The sequence below is a fragment of the Artibeus jamaicensis genome, unplaced genomic scaffold (genome assembly GCF_021234435.1).
Source record: "Artibeus jamaicensis isolate MK-2021 breed Jamaican fruit bat unplaced genomic scaffold, CSHL_Jam_final contig_76, whole genome shotgun sequence".
Taxonomy (NCBI): Eukaryota; Metazoa; Chordata; class Mammalia; order Chiroptera; family Phyllostomidae; genus Artibeus; species Artibeus jamaicensis.
Genome location: NW_026521954.1, coordinates 25,494,540 through 25,518,943, shown reverse-complemented (window position 1 = coordinate 25,518,943; position 24,404 = coordinate 25,494,540). Strand labels below are relative to the sequence as shown.

The 24,404-nt window shown below is 63.5% G+C and overlaps 1 protein-coding gene across 1 annotated transcript in view; it reads right to left on the bottom strand.

Moving 5' to 3' along the window:
* Positions 1-24,404, bottom strand: part of SORCS2 (sortilin related VPS10 domain containing receptor 2) — a 243,354-nt gene that overhangs the window by 81,690 nt on the left and 137,260 nt on the right. The window contains exon 3 of the mRNA XM_037126769.2: positions 2,871-2,970. Within this exon, the coding sequence (XP_036982664.2) occupies positions 2,871-2,970 (100 nt within the window). The remainder of the gene's footprint in view (positions 1-2,870; positions 2,971-24,404) is intronic.

Genomic DNA, 24,404 nt, shown 5'->3' with positions numbered 1-24,404 from the left:
CCCCAAGTGTGTGGCAGTGGCCTCCCGGCCCCGCACGCACAGCCCACCCAGCCCTGTGTTAGGACCACCTGTGGCCGTGTGTGCCTCCTGCCCTGGACTCCGAGACCCCTGATGGCAGGGTGAGAGGGGGGCCGTATTTCGGTGGGTGTGAAAGCGGGTGAGCGCCCAGCAGAGGAGGCTGGAAGGACGGCCCGCAGCTGCGGCCTGAGTCCCACCGAGGAAAGCAGTCGGGGGAGGGGCGGTGCATGTCTGAGAGGTGGACAGGCGACCCCAGGGTTCTTCTCCCCCAAGAACTTCCATTGCACTTCCAATAGCTCGTCCGGGCTGACTTGGGGGGCAGCTGAAAGCAATCAGTGGGGTGACTAGAACTTCCAGGAACAGAGTAGTGGGAAGAGGGAGAGGGGCCAGTCACGCCCGGCCACCCCCCCGGCCAGTGCAGTCGGCAGGCACGACCTGGCCTCAGAGGCCCCAACAGAAAAGACACGGGCGCGGGCGCAGCGAGGCCGCTGGCTCACAGCCCAGGGCTGGCTGTGAACTGACTCGGGTGCGGGCGAACCGGGGGGCCGCCTTCGAACCAAGGCCGTGGCCTCCCAGGCCTGGTCTCCCCACACACCCACTGTCCCATCAGACAGAGGGACAAAGGTAGGGGCTCAGACACTTGGACCTCGTGTTCTCTGCAGGTGGGGATGGCCACACAGCCCCCCCCCCCCCCCCCGCATTGGTAAGACTCCCCCACGGCGGGCTATCTGGTCAAAGCCGCCCAACCAGCTCCCCGCCTCCTTAGGAGGCAGTGGGTGATCTTCTGCAGCTGGGTGACGCCGGACAAACCTCCCAGCCCCCCGAGCCTCCGTTTTCTCGTCTGGGCAATGGGAGTGAGGGTGCAGCTCCCGAGTCCTGCCCTGCCTCCCCCCAGGTAGAGGGACATGACTGACACCTGGCCCGGGGGTGGCTTCCAAATCAAGCCTCCACGCCTGAGCGAATTTATTAGTGTGACGAGGAAGGAAGATTTCGCTTCGTAGTGAACGCAAGTCTCTCCCAGGAGGGAGGGTCCCGGCCCACTCCCGGCCCACTCCCGGCCCACGACACACGTGTCTCCTGAGCACCGGCCGAGAGCTCGGGGCCGTGCATGACTGAGATGGGCACGGACAGAGCCCCGTGTCCACCGAGCGAGCTGCCCGGCTGCGCCCTGCTCCCCAGCCCGGCCCTGCCCTGCACGAGTCTCACCACCCGCCCGAGGCCCCTGGGTCTCCCCTCCGCCTGCACCAGCCCCGGGCCTTCTTCCCCATCTCTGCTTCACATCATCTCACCCACTTCTTTTCTGTCACAGTGACAGTGGCTTTTCTGCTTCTAAATGCATTTAAAACCAAGCCAAAGCAAGCCCCGCTCTGCCCCCACCCTGAGAGCAGGGACAGCTGTGGGGACATGGCAACTGTGAGGACCCTATTTACCAACGAGGAAACCGAGGCAGGGGAGCGAGGTGGATGCCCGCAGCTGTCCTGCTCCTGAGCCCTGGGGGCTGGCGCTCAGGCCCCTGGCCCTCAGCTGGGCCACCTGGACCTCCCAGTGGGGTCTGACCCCAGCCCCCTGAACACAGGTCCCCCTCTTCAGGTGGAGGGGCTGGCGTCTCACTCCAGAGAGTCTCCACAAAACACCAAGCATTAGCTGCCTCGTTGGTTAATTAAAGAGTTGCCACCCTGGCTCCTGTGACCGCAATGAACTTGGGCTCCAGACACAGAGAGGCGTGGGCAGGCTGGGGGTCTGGGCTGGAGCAGGTCAGTCCAGAACTGGCATGAGGTCCCAGAGCCAGCAGCGGATCCGGACCAGGCCCCGCCCCTGCCCCTGCCCCTCCAACAACAGACGGGAGGAGGCTACTGCCCGCTTTCCCGGCCACCGGTGTCCAACCAGCTCCCACCTCCCACCCTTCTATCTGATACACCCGGGCCTAGAACCACTGCTGAGCCCACGGGGAACAGTCAGAGGGCTGCACCTGCCCCCTCTCTGCCCCCAAGGAGGGCTCTCCAATCCTGTCCCTTAGGAAGCTTTCTCAGTGTCAAAGCCAAAGAAAGAAAGTCAGGCCTGCTTTGGAAAGGTGACGTCCACTGGAAAGTGCCGCTGAGACCCGTGGGCCACCCCGGTGGGCAGCAGGGGCCACGGTCCACGAAGGGCCTGCCACGTGTGGGCGCACATGACCCCGCTGAGTCTCGGATCTGCCGTCTGCGTGACCACCAGACCCCCACGCACGCCTGCCTGTCGCAGCCACAATGCCCTTCCTGGGGTTCCCCAGGCCACCCCGACTTTGCCTCGAAGCCACCGTCAGCACATCTGCCGTGCCCGTGGACCGGTTCCCATCCCAGAAGTCATGACTCTGTGCACCGTGGCTGCCTCACAGCTCCCGTGCAGTCGCCGGGTGGCCAGGGGGCCATCAGGGATTTGCCAGAGGGTCCCCTCAGGAGCCCACCAAGTGCCCTCTCCCATGACCAGCAGATGGCAAAGTTGGAGGACACATTCAGACAAAAAAAAACCCAGAATGCAAAGCTCGGCCGAAAATTCAAAGCCAAATGCAAACCCAACAGGCAGAAAAGCCTGTGACCGTGTGGGACAGCTCCTTGCCACCCGAGAGGGCTCCAGGCCAGGGCTCCGGGCGTGTCTCCCGCTTTGCCCAGGGTGCCGCCTCCAGGGGGGAGAAGACCGGCCCCCGATCAGCACGCAGAGCCTCTCCCCAGAGGCCCCGCGGGTGACTTAAAACTCAGCACAGTGGAAGAGGGCGGAACTGGGTGGGTGCCGTTGGACAGAGAGGCCGATGTCACAGCAGGGGCCCGGGGGCCCTGAGCAGGACGGCGGTGCGCAGCGGCGGCAGGCGAGGCACCTACCTTCCTCTTGTTGGCCGGGGAAATGAAGAAGCTGTCGACGATGGTGGTGAAGCCAGGCTGCAGGGTGAGCTTCTTGTAGGTCGTCCCGTAGTCCGAGGACCTGAGGGAACAGGACCACAGCTGTCAGGGACCCGCCCTCCAGGGCAGAGGCACTGAGTCCACATGTACGCAGCCCAGGCCGCGCGCAGTGCGGGGCACACACAGACACCCTCCCTGGAGTCCCCTCATCCCGGGGCAGCGGCAGTCGGGGCTCCCTCTGGAGCTGGGACTGGAGTCAGTGACTGCCCGCCAGTCTCCCCACTGTCACTCCCCCCGAGGCCTGTGCACAGCCGGTTTCTGCTGGACGTGAGGATGTTCCCAGGTCCTCCCATCTGATTCTGTAGACACCCTGACGGACGGTGTCACCACGGTCACCGCTCACTGACCAGAGGACCTGGGGGAGGCTCCTGCCGGAGGCTAGGCAGCCACGCGTCTGTGCGTCCACTGCCCTCTCTGGACTCTGTGCTCCTCCAGGACCCGACCCCCCACCCCGACCACGTGCCCACGGGACCAGGGGACATGGTGGCCACCAGGGAGAGCAGCTGGAATCCCACCCAAGCCCAGCGAGGCCCGCAGACTCCCCAGCGCAGCAGCCCCGCCCGCCCTGCGGGCCTCCCAGGCTCACTGTCGAGGAGAGTGGCAGGCGACGCTCTCTGACCCGCCGGCAGCCGGACACTGACCACAGTAGCCCATCCCCACGAAGGGCGCCGTGGACCATCCCCTGTGAGTTTTCCCGTGGGACCTGGGGAAGGTGCCGGAAGGTCCCTGGGGAAAGGGCTCCTTGCTCACAGGAGGGAACGAAGGCCCAGGTTCCGGGCGGAGGAGGGAGTGGCCGAGGCCTGGGGCCCCAGACAGCGGGCCCACGAGACACAAACCACACCCAGCAGCCCACAGTGCTGCTCCCCACTGCAACCAAGACAGCCGTGTGAGGAGGAAACCGAGACACGGTGAGTGGGGCCGCTCCGAGGGCTCTGCCTGCGCCCGAGGCGGGGTCTGACCTGCGCACCCTCTGCCTGCTTCCAGCTCTGCGGGTGGAGGGGACGCCTGATTCTGCCTGGTTCCCTCTGCAGGTGCGAGGATGACCCCCGGCGGGGCCTCTTCTCTTACCTGGTGGGGTCTTTAGAATTGGTGTATACCCACGGGGCTGAAAGAGGCCGCTGTCCCAAAAGTGTCCCTAGTCACTCTCCCCGTGGGACAGGGCTGCCATGGCTCACCTGGGCACATGGGGCCTTGCCCACCTCCAGCAGACGGCCTCGCTGTCAGAGCCGCTCTGCAGGCCAAGCAGCAGTGCTGTGCGCAGGCGCCAGTGCAGGGAGGGGAGGCGCCGCCTCACCCAGAGTCCCCCGGCTGCAGGCCGGAGGCCACCCCTGCTCCGGGTGCTGCGCTGAGACCCCCTGAGAAGCAGCCCAGGGGCCAGCCAGGGCCGCCGTGTCCTCTGGGTCATTTGGGGGAAGTAGTGTCTGATGGGGCCAGGCAGGGCTCCTGCCCAGGTGGGGTGGGGTTCTGGTGACCCTGAGCAGTGATAAGTGCAGAGGCGGGGACCACAGAGCAACTCGCCTCGGATGCCGTTGGGAAGGACGCACAGGCACCTCCTGGGAACGGGTCACTGCCAGGAGCAGGCCTGTCCCCGCCCCACGTCCCTCTGCCAATGCCCAGGGCAGGGTGCACGAAGGCCATACTCTCTGCTAAAGCTGAGATCCGAGGTGGGGGGCAACAGCCCCTCGAGAGCCCGGACTGCCCAAGGCAAACAGGAGGCACCCACAGAAAATAAGGGCGATCACAGCAGAAGCAGACACGCCGCAGACAGATGCAGAGGTCGCGGCTCCGAAGGGCTTCCCAGTCTTGCTGCTGCCTCGCTGCGGAGGAGGGTGGTGGGCTGGGAGCTCCAGCAGGAGTGGGCAGAAAGAAGAAGGCTTGGTGGGCACTGGGCGGGGGGCTGGGAAGGGACCACACCAGAGAGGCCAGGCTTGGCGCCCAGGCCATCTGGGGCTGGGGCCAGGTTAGACCTAGAATCGCTCCGTGGGAAAATTCCTGAATTGAGCAACACACAAACAATCACATTCTCTTCCTGAAAGGCCAACCCATCCTGCCCTCTCCTTGGAATCATTTAGACAGGACAGAAGGGAACAGAAAAGCTACAAACTAGCAGAAGAAAAGCAGGCTGTGCGTCGCTAATTCGCTAATCCACTCTTCCCCGGTTCATTGCTAGCACCAGCGCCCTGCCCTTCGAGGAAACCACTTGTGTGCACCCAGGATCGCCCCCCGGGGGAGCCTCAGGTCTGCCTCCTCCGGGGTGCTCCACGCCTTCTCAGACCCAAAGAACTCTTACAACTCAATACTTTTAAAATGAGGGTCCTCATTGATTCCTAAGAGGTCCTGGCACCAAATGGTGATATTTTTATATGCCAATTCCCAGATTATGGAAGCTGAGACTCACACTGGTTTTCCGAGGAACCCCGTTAACTATCCAGGGCTTCTGACCGAGGCGGCACAGACGTGTCCAGCCGATTCAAAGAGAGGAAGCGCGTACGGAGACAGTAGCGGAGGGGAGCTGGCCGACCTGGACGGCGGGCCTCCTTTTCAATGTCGAGGGGAATGTTTCCATGCCAAGTGCAAAGACTAAGTAGGAAAGGAGACCCCAGGACACCACTCGGGCCCAGGGAAGAGCAGAGCCGCGTTCTGAGTCGTGAGGTTGGGACGCCCGGATGACATTTTCCATGGATAAAACAAAGGTTGATTCAATGACAAAACTGAGGTGTTGAGCCCACAGACTCCTGTTTCAAAACCGCAAGACTCGTGCGGCGCCTGCATGGGTTCCTCAGGCGCCCGGCCTCTCCTGTGCACAGAGGGTCCGTGACCCCCTCCCTGGGGGGGGGGGTGTTGGGCAGTCTGGGCTGGCAGATAGCTCCAGCCTTTTCTGATCTTGAGCCAGTACCTCTGAGACTCAACGCGCCCCTCTCTGACACCAAACAGCGACGAGAATAATAATGGCAATAACTCATCACTGACTCCCCCCACCCCACCCCCGTGGCAGCTTCTGAGCTAACTAAGAGCTTTGTCTGGATGGACTCACTGAATCCTCCCACCCCCTGCGAGGTCAGGAGGAGTCGCAGACTCCATTTCTCAAAGGGGGGGCCGCAGCACAGAGAGGTGATGTAACAGGTGAGGGAAGCACGTGTGAACCTCTCCCCCACCCCACGCAGCCCCCACTCCCACCAGCAGTCACCTCCCAGACGGGCGGTGGGAGGGGCGAGACTCTGCAGTCCACACTTGTAAATGTGGCAGTGTGACCTGCACCTGCAATGGGGAGCCGGGGGCCTGGCTGGGCCAAGAAGGGGAGCAGCAGACCTGCTCTGGGGGCATGTGGAAGTAGTTACCCGGGGGTCAGGATGCCCTCAGAGGGGCTGAGCTGTGGGGAAGGCCCCTCTGGGGTCCGTGCTACAGATCGGTGAGAGGGGCCTTGCGGTATTCTGGGTTAGTTTTCCGTTGGACACCTGGACGGAGCCCACTAGGGGCGCTTGCTGCCTGCTTCCCTCTGTGACTGTCCGTCCATCCACCCACTGCCTGCCTGTTCTTTGTTCCTCCCTCCCCTCTCCCCCTCCCACCCATCCACCCAGCTCCCACACCCACACTGCCGGGTGCCGCTCTGTGTCAGGCTGGGGCCTGGGCTCTGGGGCGGGAGGCACCGTGGGGAGGCGCTGACCTCTGGGAGCACAGGAGACACTGGATGAGTGCCTGAGTGCCCAGGTGAGCTTTTAAGACACTTTGCCCATGGCCTCAGTGCCTGCAAAGTCACCCCTCTAACGCTTGCTTACATCATTCCTGTGCCTCCGGGACCCCAGGGCCTGCCACTGGGCTGGTTCCAGAACGTGACTCAACTTGGCTGTGAAAACACCTGGCGTCCGAGGCCTCCTTCCCAGGGAGCGGTGAACCAACAGGTGCTGCCCACGCGGGAGGGCGCCCCATGTCAGCAGAGGGCGCCGCCGCGCAAGGACCTGCCGAAGGAGGGCGCCTGGGACTCGGCCCGGTGAAGGCAGCTCTGATTTCCTCCCTGTTAAGGAGATTCTTCCCTGAGAACAGGGCCTTCGCTGGAACGGGGCCAGGCAGGCCAAACTCGTCGGAGCTTCCCGGGGTGCGGCAGCACAGCCGGCAGAAATTCGAGACGGAGCACAGAGAGGGGCCCCCGGCCCAGCAGCTCAGAGACGTGGCCTCCCAGCCCCTGCCCCGCCCGGCTCACACCTGTCCCACCGCCTACCCTGCCCCCGCCCTGAGCACCACCCTTCACCAGCGGTGCAGACCCACCTCTGCAGGGACCTCTACCCAGAGCCCCCCTCTCTGCGGGCCTGCGGCGGGGGCCACTGGCGCTCTCTGCGCAGAGCTGCCCTCTGCATGTCCCCACAGGGGCATCGTCCATTGTGCAGGGTTTCTGTTCGAGGGCAGCTCTGTCCCGGTCTCTCTCCACGTGTCTCTGATTTTCTATGTGACCCGTTCTCTCCTTCACTCGTTCCCTGCCCCTGCCCACCAACCCCTTTCTCCTCGGATCACCCGGAGGGCAGACGTCCTGGGAGACGGAGATCCAGGGACGAAGGGCAGCCGCTCCTCCTCGGCCACAGGGAAAGCGGAGGCCTGGTTCCGGCCTCACCCCTCCCTGCTGGGTACCCGGACGCCAGGTCCCAGGGCAGTCAGACAATAAATAAACAGGACACATGGATGATGTCACGTAGTGCTATGGACTAGAAATAAAAGAACAAGGAGCAGAGAGCTGTGGGGGGCGGTGCTGGGTCCGGCAGAGTGGCTCTGCCAAGAAAGGTGACGTGTGAACAGACACTGGAACGCGTCGGGGCTCAGTCCCCGCGGGGAGCCCCGAGGAGGGCGCCACGCCCGGCCTGCATTCCGGGCACGCTGCCGGGAAATGCTTCACATTCCAGGGCACCTCGGGTCTCCACCTCAGCCCCGCTGGCCCATGTGATGGCCGAGTGTCAGGGCGGGGGACGTCCCCAGGGAAGTCAGCAGGGGGAGCATGGAGCGAGAGCAGGGACAGCTGGGGGGGCGGGGGCAGCCATCCTGCCTCATGAGCCGGGGCCTTGGTCTGCCCAGCACCCCCACACTGCCGTGCCTTGGCAGGGTCCTGAGACCCCACGGGCATGAAAGGCCTTTGCGCCCACGGCAGTTTCAATCTGGACAAACTGATCAACCCGCTTCCCAGGACATCTGCACGCCCTCTCCAAAGGTCACATCCACGCTCAAGAGCCCAATGGGCACAGCATTTACAGAGTGGAAGCACCACGGGTAACGTCTACCCCTCAAATTCACTGTCAAAGGTGAAAGAGAAGATATGGGACTCCGTGAGTCATGGCAAATTAAAAAGAGGAGGAGCAGCGAAGAGAGGAGCGTTCTGAGAGAGGCCATTCTGCCTCCCTGCGCAGCCCTCCTTGAGCACAGAGTTCCTACTGGTAGACAGAGTCCCGAGACCTGGCTTTAAATTCCAGCTTCAGCACCTCCGGCCACGCGGGCCCGGAGCAAGTCCCCTCCGCTCTCTGCACCACCTTGCACTCCCTGTCCTCAAGATCTCACAGGCCAGCGGGAGACAGACCTGTCAGCGGGAGTCCCAGGAAGGGGCCAGGTTTCCATGGGGGCGGGACAACAGGATGACGACAGAAGCTGCCTGTCTCCGGCCCACAGCCGGATGACGGGTCCTCGGCGGCTCCTTCTGATGAGCGGTTGGCTGCTGCCCATGGGTGCGTGTGTGACCGCCCACCTCCGCTTTCTGGTGGCCCCCCTTTGCACGCACAGGAGCAATGGCCCTGAGATCAGAGGCCGCGGCCACGCTCAGAACCATCAGCCCCGTGAGCCCTCCCTGACCGCAGCCTCCTCCTCCTCCACGGAGAAGTCAGCCTTGGGCAGCAGGGCCGGGTAGGGGCCGTTCGCTGGGCCCTCCCGCCCGTGCAGGTGGCCGAACAAACCGCTGAGCGGGTCTGGTCCCTGGGACACGGAGCCCAGCCTTGCTCAGCGGGGCGGCTGGTGCCTGCGATGAGCTGAGCATGTTCACAGCCAGGGCTGGGCAGCCACGGCCCCTGCCTCTGCCCCACCCCCACCCCGTCAGCACGCCCCCTCCCTTCCTCTGGCTCCCACCCCCCTCCAGCCCCCACCTTCCCACTCACGCCCAGCTCCTCTCTGTGGCTCTGGCCTTTTCAAATGCGGCCCATGAATAATGAATCCCGGTTATAAATTTAGAAAACGTCTAAACGTCCTCCTCTCTGCAGCCTGGCCTTCCCCTTTATTTTTCTGGTTTATAAGAAAACGAACTGCTTGAAAACACATTTTCTCTTGTCAGCTTTCCTGACAAGCAAAATGAAGTTGCTGATTTCACAGCCTCTGTGCTGGGTGCCCCTGGCTCACCACCCTGAGAGGGGTGGGGGCAAGGCAGGGTGCTGCTTTCCAGAAAGTTCTGGGGGGGGCCGCGGGGTGTGGTGAAAAGGGCGTGGGCCTCGGAAGCAGCCCCAGGGGCTGATCCCCACGCCCCTCCCCCAGACCTCATGGGAGCACCAGGGAGGACGGCCATTCCTTCCTGCCTCCCGGGAGGGCTCTGGGACCTGAGGGTGAATGGCTGCGTGGTGATGCCGGAGGCGGGCACCAAGTGGGCCCCGTGGCTTTCGTCTCCTCCCTCCCTGCAACGGACCTCTCAAGGCCCTAGAAAGACTTTTGAGAACACCCTCAAGGAAGTTCCAAGTGCCCTCCCCCGTCCACTCTCCTCTGCTGGACTTTGGAGCTGACCCGTGCCTCCTGGTCCCCAAGTCTGGGCATCCCCCTCTGTGCCCAGGCGGACTTCTTAGTCCCGTGGGGGGTGGCATCGCAGGACAACCGATGAGGTGCCCAGAAGACCACAGAGCCCCGAGGTACAGAGGCAGGTGCCTGACCCCCTTTGCTGGCCCGTGCTCCCCATCCTGCAAAGTCCCACCCTTCCCCACTTCCAAGGTCAGCTTCAGGTGAGCCTCCGCGGGCGCCCTTTCCTAGTGACCGACCCCTGGGACTCAGGCCCCGGCCCCTCTCTTGTCTGGGCCGAGGTGTGGTTACAGCAGCCGTCTGCGGTGCTCCGAGGTGCAGGCATCCATTGGCTTCCTCACCGCCCCCGCCAGGCCATACGCAAGCCCCTTCCACCTGCCCACCGCCACCCACTTAGACTCCAGGACTCCCGAGATGACAAGGGAACGAGCGAACAGACTCACGAGTAAACGAATCTGAGCAGAAAGCCTGTGTGGCGTGGTCCAGACTGCAGGCCCCCCACTCAGGCCTGGCCCCACCCCGAGCCGGCCGTGTGGCCCTCGCAGGGCCCTCAGCCTCTCTGCGCCCCCCACATCCTCGTCTGCGGAACGGAGAGAACACAGGAAGCTGCTTCAAAGGGCTTCTCTGTGGGTGCTGAGCGGCAGGGTCCCGTGAAAGAAGTAGCACAGGGCGAGCGCTCAACACAGGGAGGCCGCCACGCGAGACGATGGTGGTGGTGGTGGTGATAGTGAGGATGACGGTGGTGTTAATGGTGGTGATGGTGGTGATAATGGCGGTGCTCATGGTGATGGTGGTGATGGTGATGGTGGTGATGGTGGTGGCGATGGCAGCCCTTGTACGACATGCTGGAGGACGGGAAGGAGAGCCACAGCGACCGAGGCCTGGTTACCTGCCAACAGCTACCGAGGGTCTGTCACATGCTGGCTGCTATGACCGCCATCTTACAGTCGAATATCTGAGTTCCGGGACGTCCTGATGTTCTGGGTGACCTGGACAAAGCACCCGCGCTCTCTGGGTCTCGGTCCTCCCCCTTACACGCCCCCCCACCCCGGGTATGCCAGGGAGCGTCCATTGGTCTGGAACTCCTGCGCTGGCCGTCACGAAGCTCAGACAAGGAAGCCAAGCATGAAGTGCAAAGGTCTTGCGTTTGCGCAAGAACCCGGGCCCGTGCCTCAGGGTAACAGGGATGAGAGGCCACCGCCCTTCCCGAGCCTCGGTTTCCCCGTCCGCACAACCCAGTGGCCGACACCCACAGTCTCCCCGTGAGCCATGCAACGCCGTGAGCCCATGGGCCCTGGGGCTGCCCTTCAAGTCTGAGATGAGCAGTGAGCACCCAGGCGTGGGGTCACAGGGACGTCGAGAGGGGATCTGCACTCATGGGGCCTGTGCTGGGAACAGTACTTGACCTCCAGACAACACTCTAGGTGAGGACCGCTGTTCCCATTTAATGGATGAGGAAACCGAGGCCTAGAGAACACCAGAGAGCTGGCGAAGAGCACCCAGCTGGGTGTGGGGCAGAAACCGGCACTCCGGGCCCTCTGCTCACACGGGCTCTGCAGGCAGGACACCCGAAGGCAGGCGTGAACACTGCTGCTCGGCAGCTCAGCGTGGCCCCGCGGCTCCCGCGCCGGCTGTGGCCGCCCATGTCCTTCTGTGACTGCTATGCCCACGTTTCTCATTTTCTGCGTCTGTTGGCTCAAGTCTGCTGGGTTGGCAGAGAGGCCTGGTGCCTGAAGCCGTGGGCAGTGGGCTCCCCACTCGCGCTTGGCCAGGGCAGCCCCCTCGCACCTCGGTTTGCTGTGGGTGCTGAGCTGCTGCGGCTGCTGCTCGGCGGTGCCCGGGAGCCCTCCCAGGGAGCAGAAGCCATCACGTGCATTAGCAGCCGGCCGAGCAGGTGGCCTGTGTCCTGGGCCCACCACTACGCCGGAGCCAGACCCCACCTCTGTCACCAGGCAGAAGTGTGGCCGTGACCCCCCCACCTGGAGCCAAGTGGGGAGCCCCACAGCAGGTCAGAAGGCAAGTGGCCGTCCCCAGACGAGGGAAGAGGGGGTGCAGAGGAGCTCTCGGGCCCCAGGGAAGGCAGGCGGGCAGGGCTGGAAGAGTCCAGAGCCAGGTGAGCTCCGGGCCCTGGCAGAGGGCGGCGAGGTCCGCGGGCCTCCCCACCAGAGTTGACTGGCGCGTGGAGAGCAGGGTGTGTGTGGGTAAACAGGACCCCGGAGGCCGTGACACATCGCCTCCTGCCCAGGGGCTGAGGGAGGGAAATGAAGCAGCTCAGAGCAGGGGCTGCACCGAGCCCCGTGGGCGCTCGGAGCCCTGCGGTTCCTGGAGAAATGATCCTCCCACGAGACTGATCACATGATCTGTCTCTCTTTCTATTTCTAGTCCCTTGCCATGGTCTCTGCTATGATCTTCATTATCATCACCACCACCTTCACCATCACCATCACCACCATCATCACCACCACCTTCACCATCACCATCACCACCATCATCACCACCACCTTCACCATCACTGCCACGTCCACCATCCATCGTCAAACTCTGTTGCTCACATCCGCCCTTACAACAAGTCCCCAGAACACTGCTGTTGACCTTCCCTACTTTACAAACAAACCCATCGTAGTGCAGAGAGGTTACACAGCCACAAGGTGGTAAACTGGAGACTCAGACGCTGGTCTGCCTGGCGCCAGACTCGGTCATAGGAAGGGGGAGGCAGGACACAATGCACCCACCCTCCCGAGTGCCCGGGAACAGCCCCACCTTCCAGCAATCGAATCCCGCTGCCCCCGCACATCGGTGACAGCAAGACTCCGTCCAGGAGTAAGAGGCAGAGTCCAATACAACCAGCCGGGACTGGGGAGGGCGGTCCAGCTGACCGCAGTGAATGTGGACGAGGAGAGAGGCAAGTTCCTGCCCGCGCACAGTGTGCGCACAGGAGCGTTCATCCCTTCCTTCACTCCCTGCATCGGCGCATGCCACAGACCCTTCCCCAGCATGCCCCCCCCCCCCCATCCAGGCTGCAAGGTCACTCTGGCTCTCACGGAAACGCAGGGTAGCCCCAGCCCTCGATGCTTCTGCAAAAAACACCTTTTCTGGGCTCCCAAAAATGTGGTTGAGCACCTGCTGTACCCCAGGCCCAGGGCTGGTCCTGGGGACAGGAGCTGGGGGAGGTGCGGGATGACGGACACGGAGGCAGTGCTGCGGCAGCCACCTGCCACGGTGCGGGGCCCCGTGGGGCAGTGAGGCCAGAAAGACACAGTCAAAGGCTTGGTCACCACAAGCAAGGCTGCAACCCAGGGCCAGGCTGACAGTCACTGCTCCATAGCCGGAGGGGGGAGAGTCCCACTTGGACCCGGGCTGTGCATGGGAGTGTGCGATCTGCAAGTACAAAGAGCCAGTGGCAGGGACTGCTCAGGAGAGGGTGGCAGGATTCTCTGGGGACGGAGTCACGCCCTGCAAGGGACAGCTGAGATGGTCACAGGCAGGGGAGGTGGGCGGGGTGAGGACCACTGCCACGTCTTCCTGGGTGTGGCTTCTCAGGGCAGAGGGACACTGACCTTGCTCCTGAAGCCAGGAGGGCGGGGCCAGCCCTCGGGGGAGCCCACTCCCAGTCGACACTGCGGCCACCTCCAACGCTGGGAGGGTCATGACACATGCAGGGTGCCACTGGCAGAATGGACCCCAGAGAGGTGAGAAGTCACCCAAGGAAGACCCCCGTGCCGGGAAGGGCTCCAGGACCACGGCAGCCAGGGCGACACCCCCGTGTTTTGGGAGTGGGACACCTGGGGCCGCGAGAAGGCGGAACCTTCCCTGAAGGATGGGCCCTGGGACTGGAGCCCAGGAGGCGGCAGGAGCTCCCGTCCAGAGCCCACCACGGCACAGTGAAGAGGGGGTGACTCCGGACCCACAGGGACCGTCCCCACCCACCACTCAGGAGCTGGTGGCTTTGGGCTTCTCAATGAGAACTGTCACCTGACCCAGAGGACCAAAATGACATGACAGCCATGACAACAACGAGACCCAGAGACCGCCCCACCGGTGGCCAACCCAAGTGCCCACTGTGGGCCTCGCTCTCAGGGGCCTGGAAGGAGGCCCCGGGGAACATCCCAGCCCTTTGCTGCCATGCCTGGCAAGGGTCCACGTGGACGAAGGTGACAGGTCACTGGGCAACGTCTGGCAGCTTCTACCAGCAGCACGTAATCTCATCCACCTGGGGACGCCTGGGGGACTGTGTGTGACCTGCTGTGGCCCAGAGAGTGGCAGCCACCGAGCACCTGGAGAGGAGCCAGGCTGGCGGGGGCCAGGACTTCAGATGCTGGGGTGAAACTAAGCCACGCCTCCACGTTATCCCTCCAGACACTCGGCCCCCACGTGGGCTGCTGGCTTGGAACCACCGAGCCCCGCAGGCCTCGAAGGGAAGGGCTCAGTGAGCGTCCCCCCCGCCACCGTTCAGAGTCCTCCCCACCAGGGTCCTGGGCCCTCCCAGGGGCCCCTGTCTCCCAGGACCCACAGCCCACGCCTGAGAACACGTCTCCGGGACAGCCCGGCTGGAAATCCGGGGTCTGCCTGGAGGCACCCCCAGCACCGCTCGCTGGCTCTGCCTCCTAACCAGGCCATGAACCGCCCGCCCCGTACCCCACTTCAGGCCTCATGGGCTCTCCCCGATCCAAGCTGACAGTCCCCTGAGGGAAGGACCTGGGCCTCCACACTCGCCTCCTCCAGCCCGCGGCCCCCAGCAGCCCCGGTTTACAGATGTGAGTCCACGTGTGAAAACAGGCGGGAATGGGCAGGTGGCTGCGTAAGAAAGGATACAACTTCCCGAAACCACCCCCATCGCCACCCCCCAGCCCCGCACTCCACGGCTGTCCATCTCCCGGACTCCTTGGCGCGAGGCGTGCCCACGTGACTGGGTCCTGGCCAATGGAGGGGGCGGCGGGGACGTGTGCCTAGAAACCCCCACCATGTGCAACCCTCCTCTCCTCCCTTCCCCTCCCCTCAGCGCCTGGAGGACCTAGAAGAAGGCGAGCCAGGAGATGGAGGGAGCCCGGCCGGGAGTGACTGCAGGGAGTGGAGCCTGAGGCCCCGCCCACCCCACAGGTCACACTGGACTGTGACGGGGCAGAGGACGCCTCGGGCGTGGGGCTGTTGGTGACAGCAGTTAACTGCCCTGTGGGGACTGTGTGTCCCCTTGCCTGGAAAAGGTCGAGGAAGGCACCTGATGTTGCAAGTGCCATTTCCAGCTGGGAGACACGGGGCCGAATTCAGACATTTCCATCAGGCTGGGGCCCCACGGTCTCCCCCTGGGACCCAGCCTGGCCCTGCCCCTGGCTGCTGACCTTAGCCTCAGGCTCTTCTTCTGCAGACGGGGGTAACAGAGACCTTCCTCTGGGGACCCTTGTGAAGTGGCCCTGTGACCATGTTGTCCGGCACTCAGAAAAGGCACCAACGAGTAACACCCCCTGTCTGCCTAATTTCCCATTTCTGTCTCCAGAGACGACGTGTTAGCCCCGCTCAGGGACCCACAGCTGTCGGCACCCCTCGGACGGCCGAGGCAGGGAGACACCTACATATGCCCGAGGGGCAAGGGGGGCAGCAGACAGAGTGTGTCCACGCGGCTGAGAGAGGCTCGGCCACACAAAGGTGAAGCGCGGCCATTGGCCACCACACGGACGGACCCTGAGGGCATCACGCTAAGTGAAATAAGTCAGATGAAAATGGACAAAAAAGGCGTGACTTCACTCCTATGCAGAATATAAAACAAAAAGTAACAAACTAATAACATAAACAAAAACGAGTTCATAGATACAGACAACAGGAGGCTGGTTAGCAGAGGGGTCGGGGTGGGGTGGGCGAAGTACGTAAAGGGGTCAAGTACACAGTGACGGATGGAGGCCAGACCTCAGGGGCGGTGGAGCACGCAACAGCACACAGGTGTCGAATTATAACCCCATGTGCCTGGGAATTAGTGCCGTTTACCAGTGTCCCTCCCGCAAACTTTGTTTTTACAGTGCCCAGCTGTTAGCAGTGAAGCCTCATGGCTTCCCATTAGGAGCGAAGGGGAGCACGTATGTCATTTCCTCCTCAACCCTTTCTGTGCTGACTCCGTATTTTTACAAAGGAGAAAAACAAACCTTAAAGAAGGCGGCGAGTGTGTGACCGCAGCACAGCCCCCTGGACTGCAGCGGCGTCACGTCGAACGTCAAAGTCAGCGGAGACCAGGACACGCCGGCCTCCACACGGCCTGGCCCTGGACCCCTCGCCGCTGTGGGGGGGTCTCTCGTCACGGCCGGCCCCGCCACAGGGCCCCAGGTTCCACACTGACAGAGGAAGTGGAACCCCACGCATTTCACAGGGTCAAGAAGCGTTCTGACTCTGCGCACTGAAAGAGGAGAGGTGTGCGTGAGCTGAGCACGTGGGACCGCGACCACGGAGGGGAACCGCCAGGCTCTGCAGGGCTGAACACAGGAGCCCGTGTCCCCTGAGCGGAGGGGCCTCTGACACCGGCAGCCCCGCCCCGGTCCTCAGATGTCCAGCAGCCCTCCAGGTGTCAACTCCCCTGGTGCTCTCTTCCCCGGTGTCACCACGGGTCCCCTTGTGCCCTGGAAACACTAGTAAGCAGCCTCACCTGACCTTCACAGAGTCCTGTGGGGGGACCTTTGGCTTTCCAGTTACACAGAGAGGTGACGTAACTCGGCCAGGCCAACAGCACCTGGACAAGGCCCGGAGTGGACCTCAGCCCCAAGTGGGGGGAAGCCAGGTGGGTCCAGTGGGACCCTGAGGGCTTGCAGACTGGGGGCCCTCCCATTCCAGTGGTCCAGTCCCCAGGGCACGCACACACGCGTGTTCAAAGTGCCCAGTTACAGAGTTGATGCGGGTGGGCTTTCGTTCTGTTCTTCATTTTCCATTAATTTCAACCCAGATGGTCCCAGTACGCTGCTTCCTGGGGCCCCCGGGCCTGCCGCTCACCACCAGTGATGGGCACAGACACCCACCACAGCTATCCAATCTCGAGGGGACTTACCTCCCTCGATGACAGGGCCTACCTTGGCCCTCCTCTGCACACTTCCCTGAACAGACAGACCACGGTCCCTCAGGACACCCTGAGCTCAGGCTGCACTCTCTCCTACAGCAGCACCCCCAGCAAATTTGTAGTCACCCCTCGACGCCCTGTACAGAGGACCACACCTGCCTCCCCAGTGAGCCTCTCTGACTGGCCCCGCTGGTGCGTGGCGCACCCATGGGTGGTACGGGCTGGACCCCGGTACAGCAATGTCCCAGGAGAGCGAAGCTGTCTGGGCCCCTGCTGTTCCTGTAAACGGGGAAGTTCTGGATGGCGGGGCTGGGGGCCGTTTGCTGCGGCTTCTCCAGCTCTTGGCTCGCCCGGTGCAGAAGCCCCACACATGCTTCCTGAGTGAGTGATTAAATTAATTAACACTGTGGTTCACAGTTGGTGCTAAAACACACACACACAAAAAAAAAAAACCCAAAATAAGATAATTTCTCCACTTCAAGACCTGCAACCCACAGCCCGCCAGTGTGGCGCGCGGGGTTGCCTCTTGCACTCGCCAGCTCCCCAGGTCGCAGTCCCCGCTGCCACCTCTAGGCTCCCGGGTGACAGCTGGGAGACCGTGCCGTGCCCGTGTCTGGGCGGAGCAGGGCTCCTGCTGAACGGTTCATCGGGGCCATCTGTGTGCCCCACGCCGCGCTCCCCAAGCCCGCCTGCCTTCCTCCCCGCTGCGTCCAGAGTCAATAAACACAAATCGCTGACCTAGTTTCCCCCAAAGTAAACAACAATCGCTTCACTGGCCTCCAGCGCCTGCTGTGTCCACGGTCACGGAGAGTGGACAGCGAGGAGGCCTCTCGGGTCTGGGGCATCTGTCCCCGGAGACCCAACGGGCACACCCACACCTCCACGCCAGGAAGGAAACACTTATTAAGCACCTACTATGTGCTGGTGTCTCCTTTGAAAGCCCCCTTTTCAGAATGCAAGTTGACCTCCCAGGGAAGCCAAATAAATCACGGGGTCTGTCTGACCTTGGAGCCAGCTGCCTCCTCATGAACAGACTGCGGGGGCCATCGCACCCACTGGGACCCGGCTGCTCAGAGCCCCGTGCACACCCCCGTCGGTCACTGGGAAAGGCTCCCAGCACGGTGCCCTGCCACGGCCCCGGGGTTGTACACTATCGGGGACTCGGTCTCCCCACCTGTCCAAGGGGGATACAGATCAGGGGACTGACCCTACTGGAGCGCGCCCCTTACAGGCGGTGGTCACCCGGATGCCCCACAACCGCCAGCACCTTGTACACACTACCCAAAGTAGGGGCCGGGGAGCGGCCACCTCCCTGGGCTCGCCCCCCGCCCCCCACCCCCCACCCCGCCCCTGGAGAAGGCCGCGCTGGGCAGCAGAGGGCGCTGTGGAAACCATCACAGTCACACACCTGCTGAGAACGAGGCCTCGCCACAAGGCCACTGGCGCCGTGAGGCAGGATTTCCACGCAACTGACACACACCTGCAGGGACACGTGAGTGGGAGGGTCTGCCCACGTCACCCAGCTGGGCCCCACGCGGCCCCGAGTCTCCCAGCACCTGAGGCGTGTGTGTGTGAGGGGGCGGGGGGCGGTCCCTCGGCCAGGACACGGGGCAGCTCCTTGCTGCCTCAAGAAGCCCGAGCCTCATGGGTAACCACGCCCACAGCCCAGGCCCTGGGCCTCTGGTGGGGCTGCACCAGGAGCCGAATTAGCCACACAGGGTCTGAGCAGGCTGAGCCGGGCTGCCCACCAGATGCTGGCCCGGCCCCAGGAGAGCGGCTCTGGCCCCAGACTACCCGTGTGGGGGGGGGGTCCCTGGCTGCCTGTCCTGGCGGCACCTGCCAGGCTCCACCTCCCCGAGCTCCCCAGCCGGGGCCCCTCGTCCCCTTTACAGGAGAGGAAAGGAAGCCCCAGGACAAAGAGCCTGGGCTAAAACCCAAGGGAGGGAGCAGGGAAGGGGGCAGAGAGGTGGAGAGTGAGCTGAGACCGGCGGGCAGGGCAGACAGCGGGGGCCCCAGAGCGACCTCCTCTGCAGGTCCGCAGGGCCACTGGGTGCCAGGCCACTGGGGGCCTCGCCTGTCTGCCGGCAGGACTCTCAAAACACAGCATCTTAAAAGGCCCAGCTGCAGAGCCGGACCCTGGGCTGGCCAGCTCTGCCTTCTCCCCCACACATCTCTCTGTGTGGCTGTCACGTGGGCAGGCGGCTTCATTCCCTCAGTCACTCGTTCACTCACTCATTCCTTCTCTCACTCACTCACCCACTCAGTCCCACACTCATTCTGTGGCTGATGAGCACACCCCACACGCCGGGGCCCCTCCAGGTGCTGGAAACCAGACGGAGGAGGCCCGGAGGCCTGGGGCCCACACGTGGTGGGGGAAGCAGCCAAACCGAATCATTGAGCAAAGCACTCACAGCTGCGGTGAGGGTCAGCCGGTGGGACCAGGGTGCGGGGGAGGCCCTGGGGTGCAGGACCGGCTCACCGGACCACCACTGGGCCGGCACGAAGGGGGAGGGTCTCTCCCGAAGACTGGCCCGAAGCCCAACCACCGTGGGGCCGCAGGCCCGGGCATGGGGGCGCGGGTGGCTCCTCTGGCGAGTCTAATCTCTGCCCTGGCTGGGGTGGCACCCACCAGAGGGACAGTGGAGAAACCAGTACGAGCAGGTGGGGCCCAGGAGTCAGAAAAAACCCTCCCACCAAACCCCCCAGGCACCGAGGAGGAAACTGGGATCCAGGGAGGGACGGCCAGACCCAAGGTCACAGCCAGGCCACAGCACGGGACCCACAGGGATGCCCCGACACGGGAGAAATGCCCACGGTGACAGAAGGACCAGGCTGCCGCCCGCGCCCCACCCTGTGGGCCCCGTCTCTGGGTTGTGCGAGCAGTGGGGGGGCAGGCGGAGGGGATGGTATTTGTTTAATGGATTTCAAGGATCAAGAATTTCCAGATGTTTCCCCTATTCCTGCGCCCCCACCTGGCCCCTGGCCTTCCTCATGAAAGCCCCTCTGGCGGGGAGGGGCGGCTCCCTGGGAAACCCCCGGGTGAGGCGCAATGTCTGGCTGAGGAAGCTCTACAGGGAGGGAGCTGTCAGATTCCTGGAAAGCCAGAGCAATTTTCCAGGCCAAGACCACCAGAGACAACCCCGAGCCCACCCCTGAGAGGCTGGACCTCCAGGGCCAGAGGAGGAGGCAGGCGGGGAGGCAGGGCCAGCCCGCCCACACGGCCACTAGGGCTTAATGACGAGACCGCCAAGGCGATGGGCCCAGGATAACGCCCCACGCTGACCGGGCACTGTCCACATGCGCTACCTATTTCAGCAAAACCCCAGGGCACGGTGACACTGCCGAGTGGGAATTGTCACCCCATCCTACAGACAGGGGACAGAGGCAGTGCCACGTGGGAAGTTGTCCCAGGTCACCCAAAAGCTGGAGGCAGAACGAGGATTTGCATCCTGGTTGCTCCGTGTGAATTCTCCGCTGTGCTACTGTGAGGGTTCTGGGAGCGGAGGGCCAGAGGGGAGAGCGAGACTCTTCCTCTGAGCTCGTAAAGCCCCGTCCTCTGTCCGCCTGGCCACACCTACGACTCAGGGGCCACTCTGTGCCCGACCAGCCACACAGACACACTTGGCATCTCACACACACGCGGGAGGACGTTGGCCGACTCCTGCCACAAGGGCACAGACGGGGGAACTAAACCCATGGCGCCCCTCCAAAGGGAATCCTAGGCTCTGGGTCATTCAGAGCGACCCCAGCTCTCAACAGGGATCCCCTTCAGAAGCACGATTCCGAGCGAGGAAGCACAAGAGGCGCACAGCCAGCCTGCTCGGAGCCCCTGGCGGGGGACTGAGCGCGTACGGCACCACAGTGCCTTTGTTCACGGACACGGGCAGATGTGGGGAAACCATGAAAACACAGAGGAGCATGGAACACATGTGTGGAGGTCACATGGACAGGGAGGGGGGAACTCCAATGTGTCTGCAACTTTTCACTTCTTTCAACAACCCGAAACATATTTGCAAAATAGTAACATCTGTCTGATATCCCCGGGCTGCAGGGGTCAGTTACACTGTTTCCGGTTGACGGAACTGTTTCCTAATTGCAATGTGTTACTGTCAGGGTCTATCTTGGACCGGCAGCAGCCTCCTGGTGGGTGTCCCCAGACAAGCCAGGGCTCCCATCCTGAGCCAGGCTCCTGGCTGCCGGGCCCCGAGGGCCCCGGATGCTGCACACTCCGAGGGCCACCATGTTGCAGTCCGGGTCCCCAATCTGTGGAGTGATATGCTTGCGACTTATGTGTTTGTGACCACTTTCCAGGCTGGATGAACAAAGAGAAATAGATGCCCTGGTTTGACTAAAGGACAGTGTTCAATCTCTCCAAGCCTCAGTTCTCTCATCTGTGAAATGGGTGAGGATGGGTATGGTGGTTCTGCCCCCAAGTCTGTCCTGGAGAAGGAGTGGCCGTATTGAAAGGGTGTGCAGCCAGCACAGAGCCCTGCGTGCAATGAGTGATGATGACAGTGACAATGAGTGACAAGTCAGTCCCCTGAGCCAGAGCCCTGATGTCACCAGGTCCCAACAATGAGTGCCACCCAGACCAGCGGCTCCCCGACTCCCAGCCTGAGGGCCCAGAACAGGGGCCCCAGCCCGGTGCCTCCATCCAGGCACCTCAGGTGTTTCACGGACTCCTACCCGCGTCTTCTAAAACAAAAGAAAGAAAACCCCATGTGGCGCTTCTCCATACGCAGTGCGGTTTCTCTGAGGACCAGGAGTGGGGTGGGTGCTCTGGACACACAGCCGGGCCTGTCACTCTGTTACACGGCGGGGAGCTCTGGATGCCCCAAGTCTCTGATGGCTCGATTCTTGGGACACTGTGGGAGACTCAGGCAGTGTGGCCTGTCCCGGTCATGATGGTGGACTGTCCCAGTACCAGTGGTGGACAGGAGTGGGGGATAAACACTCAGGAACTGAGTCAGACCCCATGCTGCTGCCCCCGCCCGGCCTCATGGCCCCGCTGTCCCCAGGACCTGCATTGCCTCCCAGGTACACACACCTCTTGCTCTCCATGCCTGGTCTCGGGGGACCCCAACTGCGGAGTGTCCCCAAGCAGGTGCGTGTGGGCAGCCTTGCTGGGAGGCCAATCTCCGCAGCAATCGGAGCTGCTTGGAGGGCTGGTGACAGTGGCTGGTGGCCCTCCAGCCCCGGGCCCTCCCCCACCTACCTCTAAAGAGAGGGCTTTGGGCTGCGCGCTGGTTCGGTGCCCGGCAGAGCCAGCTGTGCCACCCAGCCCTCAGAGCGAGGTGTCCTGTCCAAGGGCCATCCCCGTGGCAAGTGTCCCCAGGAGCCAAATCGACAGAGCGAGGCGACGCGGAGGGCTGCTGGAACCAGAGTCCGGGTCTGGTTCAAACCCCGGCCCCAGCTGTCACCAGCTCCGTGACTGGCAGCGGGCTCCTTAACCGTCCAGACTCCTCTTGGAGTGGGGCAGGCCCCTCCCTCCGGGCGGTGGCGAGAAAGACGAGAGGGCCCGACCCGGTGCGGCCCAGGGCGAGAGTGCCAGGCTGCGGCCGTGGGCAGCGGGAACAGGGTTGCTCTCAGACCCGAGCCCCTGTGCGCGTGCCCTGGCGGTGGGGGGGGGGGGTGTGGACTCAGATGCCCCGGCGGCGGCCCACCGTTCTCAAAAAGGGGAGAGGGCGGGCCGGGCAGTGGCCAGCCAGCTCTGCCGCGGTCACCCAGCGCCTGCAGTGCGTCCAACAGCCCCACGGTGCCCCCGGTGGGCACCCTCGGGGTTCACACTCGGTGAGGGTGCTGTGGTGGGTTCAGGAGGCCCCCAAGTTCACATTCTGATGCCCGAACCCCTAGGACATCAGAATGTGGCCTGACAGGGACACAGGGTCGCGGCGGAAGTAACCAGTTCGGCAGAGGTCGCCCTGGAGTAGGGCAGGCCCCTAATCCGACCGGACGGGTGTCCGTATAAAAGGGGACATTTGGACACAGACGCACACAGAGGCAGAATGTGATGAGAAGACACACAGGCTGGGAGACAAGTCTACTCGCCACAGAACTCGAAGGTGCCGCTGGCCCCGGGCAGCGGGGGGAGGCCTGGGACCCATTCTCTCCGCCTCGGCAGGGCCCTGTCGGCCCCCGGTCTCGGACTTCTGGCCTCCAGACCTGGGAGACAGTGCCTGCCTGTGGTTCAAGCCCCCCGGTCCCACAGGCTCGTGCCCTGGCCCCTTTGTGCCCAGGTCGCCATGTACCCTCGCCCGGCCCGCCGCTCTCCACCAGGTGAAGGGCTGCCCCTCCCACTGTGCGAGGCTGGGCTCCCTCCGTCCCCTGCCCTGTCCCTCTCTCTTGCCACCCACGGTGATGGCCTGGTCCTCGGTGGCCCTTCTCCATCCCCGAAGCCGCGTCCTGGATCAAGCACCTGCCTCTGCCCCGGATGTCACAACAGCAGCCCAGCAGGTCTGCCCGCCCCGCTTCTCCCTCCTCCATGCCGCTCCCTGCGGGCTCAGGTCAAACACCTGGCGTGTCCCGGGGGCACTGCCCTCTCTCACATTCCTCATTCACACCAGCTGCAAGCCCTCCTGTCTGTACCCTCAGACAGATGCAGAACCCAAGGCCTGCCACCTGCCACCCCACTCAGTCCCTGTCACCGCTCACCAGGCCTCTGCAGCGGCCTCTGGCTCTCCCTGCGCCCCTCTGGCCTCCCGCTGCTCTTGCAAGCACCTGCCTCAGGACCTTTGCACAGGCGGCCCCCTTGCTTGGGACCCACTCCCCCAGACACCCGCCTGGCTCTGCCCCGCCTCCCCTCAAATACTGAGGTACGGCCGAGGCCTTCCCCGGCCACACCCACCCCAGACACCTCCCCACAGCTTCTGCACTTCCTCTCCCCCTTCCTCATCACCTTTTCCCATTTTACAACATGTATTTATTATATTTGTTCATCTCTGCCTCTTCCACTAATTCCAGGACCACAGCAGGTGGTCTGTTTCTTTAACTCACAGAATCCCAGGACCTGTAGCAGCCCTCAGCACACACCTGGTGCTCAATAATGGCCCAGTCCAGGAATGAAAGCAACGCCAACGAGGAGCAAGCATTTGCTCTCAGGACCTTCTCTTCCCCTTCTGACCAAATAAGGAGAGCTCTGCCCACATCACCGGCCTCTCCCCTCGCCCCTGGGGACGACACGACCTCAGCCGCAGGTGAGGCCTGCCAGCCCGCCCAGGTGCGTTCCATGGATGGCCTCCCGGGGGTGGGCGGACTGAGTGGGGCCTGTTCTGCGAAGAGGCCCGGGGAGCCAGCGCACCTGGCGCCCAGCCGTGGGAAGGCGCCTGTGCGGGCTGGCAGGCGTGGTGGGCGGCACCCGGGACTCGGGCGGGGAGACAGGCGGTGCGGGATGACCCCAGGACCCTGGGCACACGGACACATTCGAGCAACGTCGCCGGGCTCGGGAGGGGTGCATGTGAGAAAGGCCCTGGCCCTCCCGGTGCCAGAGACTGAGGGCTGGACACCCAGGCGGGCTGCTCCAGTCTCGGTTCACAGCCCGCCCGCCCTGGGCTCTGCAGCGCCACGATCTCAAGACAGGGCTCCTCGGTGCCGGGGGTTGGGGGCCGCTGCAGCTGGAAGACTCGGTGCCTCCCCGTGCTCCAGGGCTGTGGGGACTGGGACTGGGGTCTGCCTCTCGAAGCCCC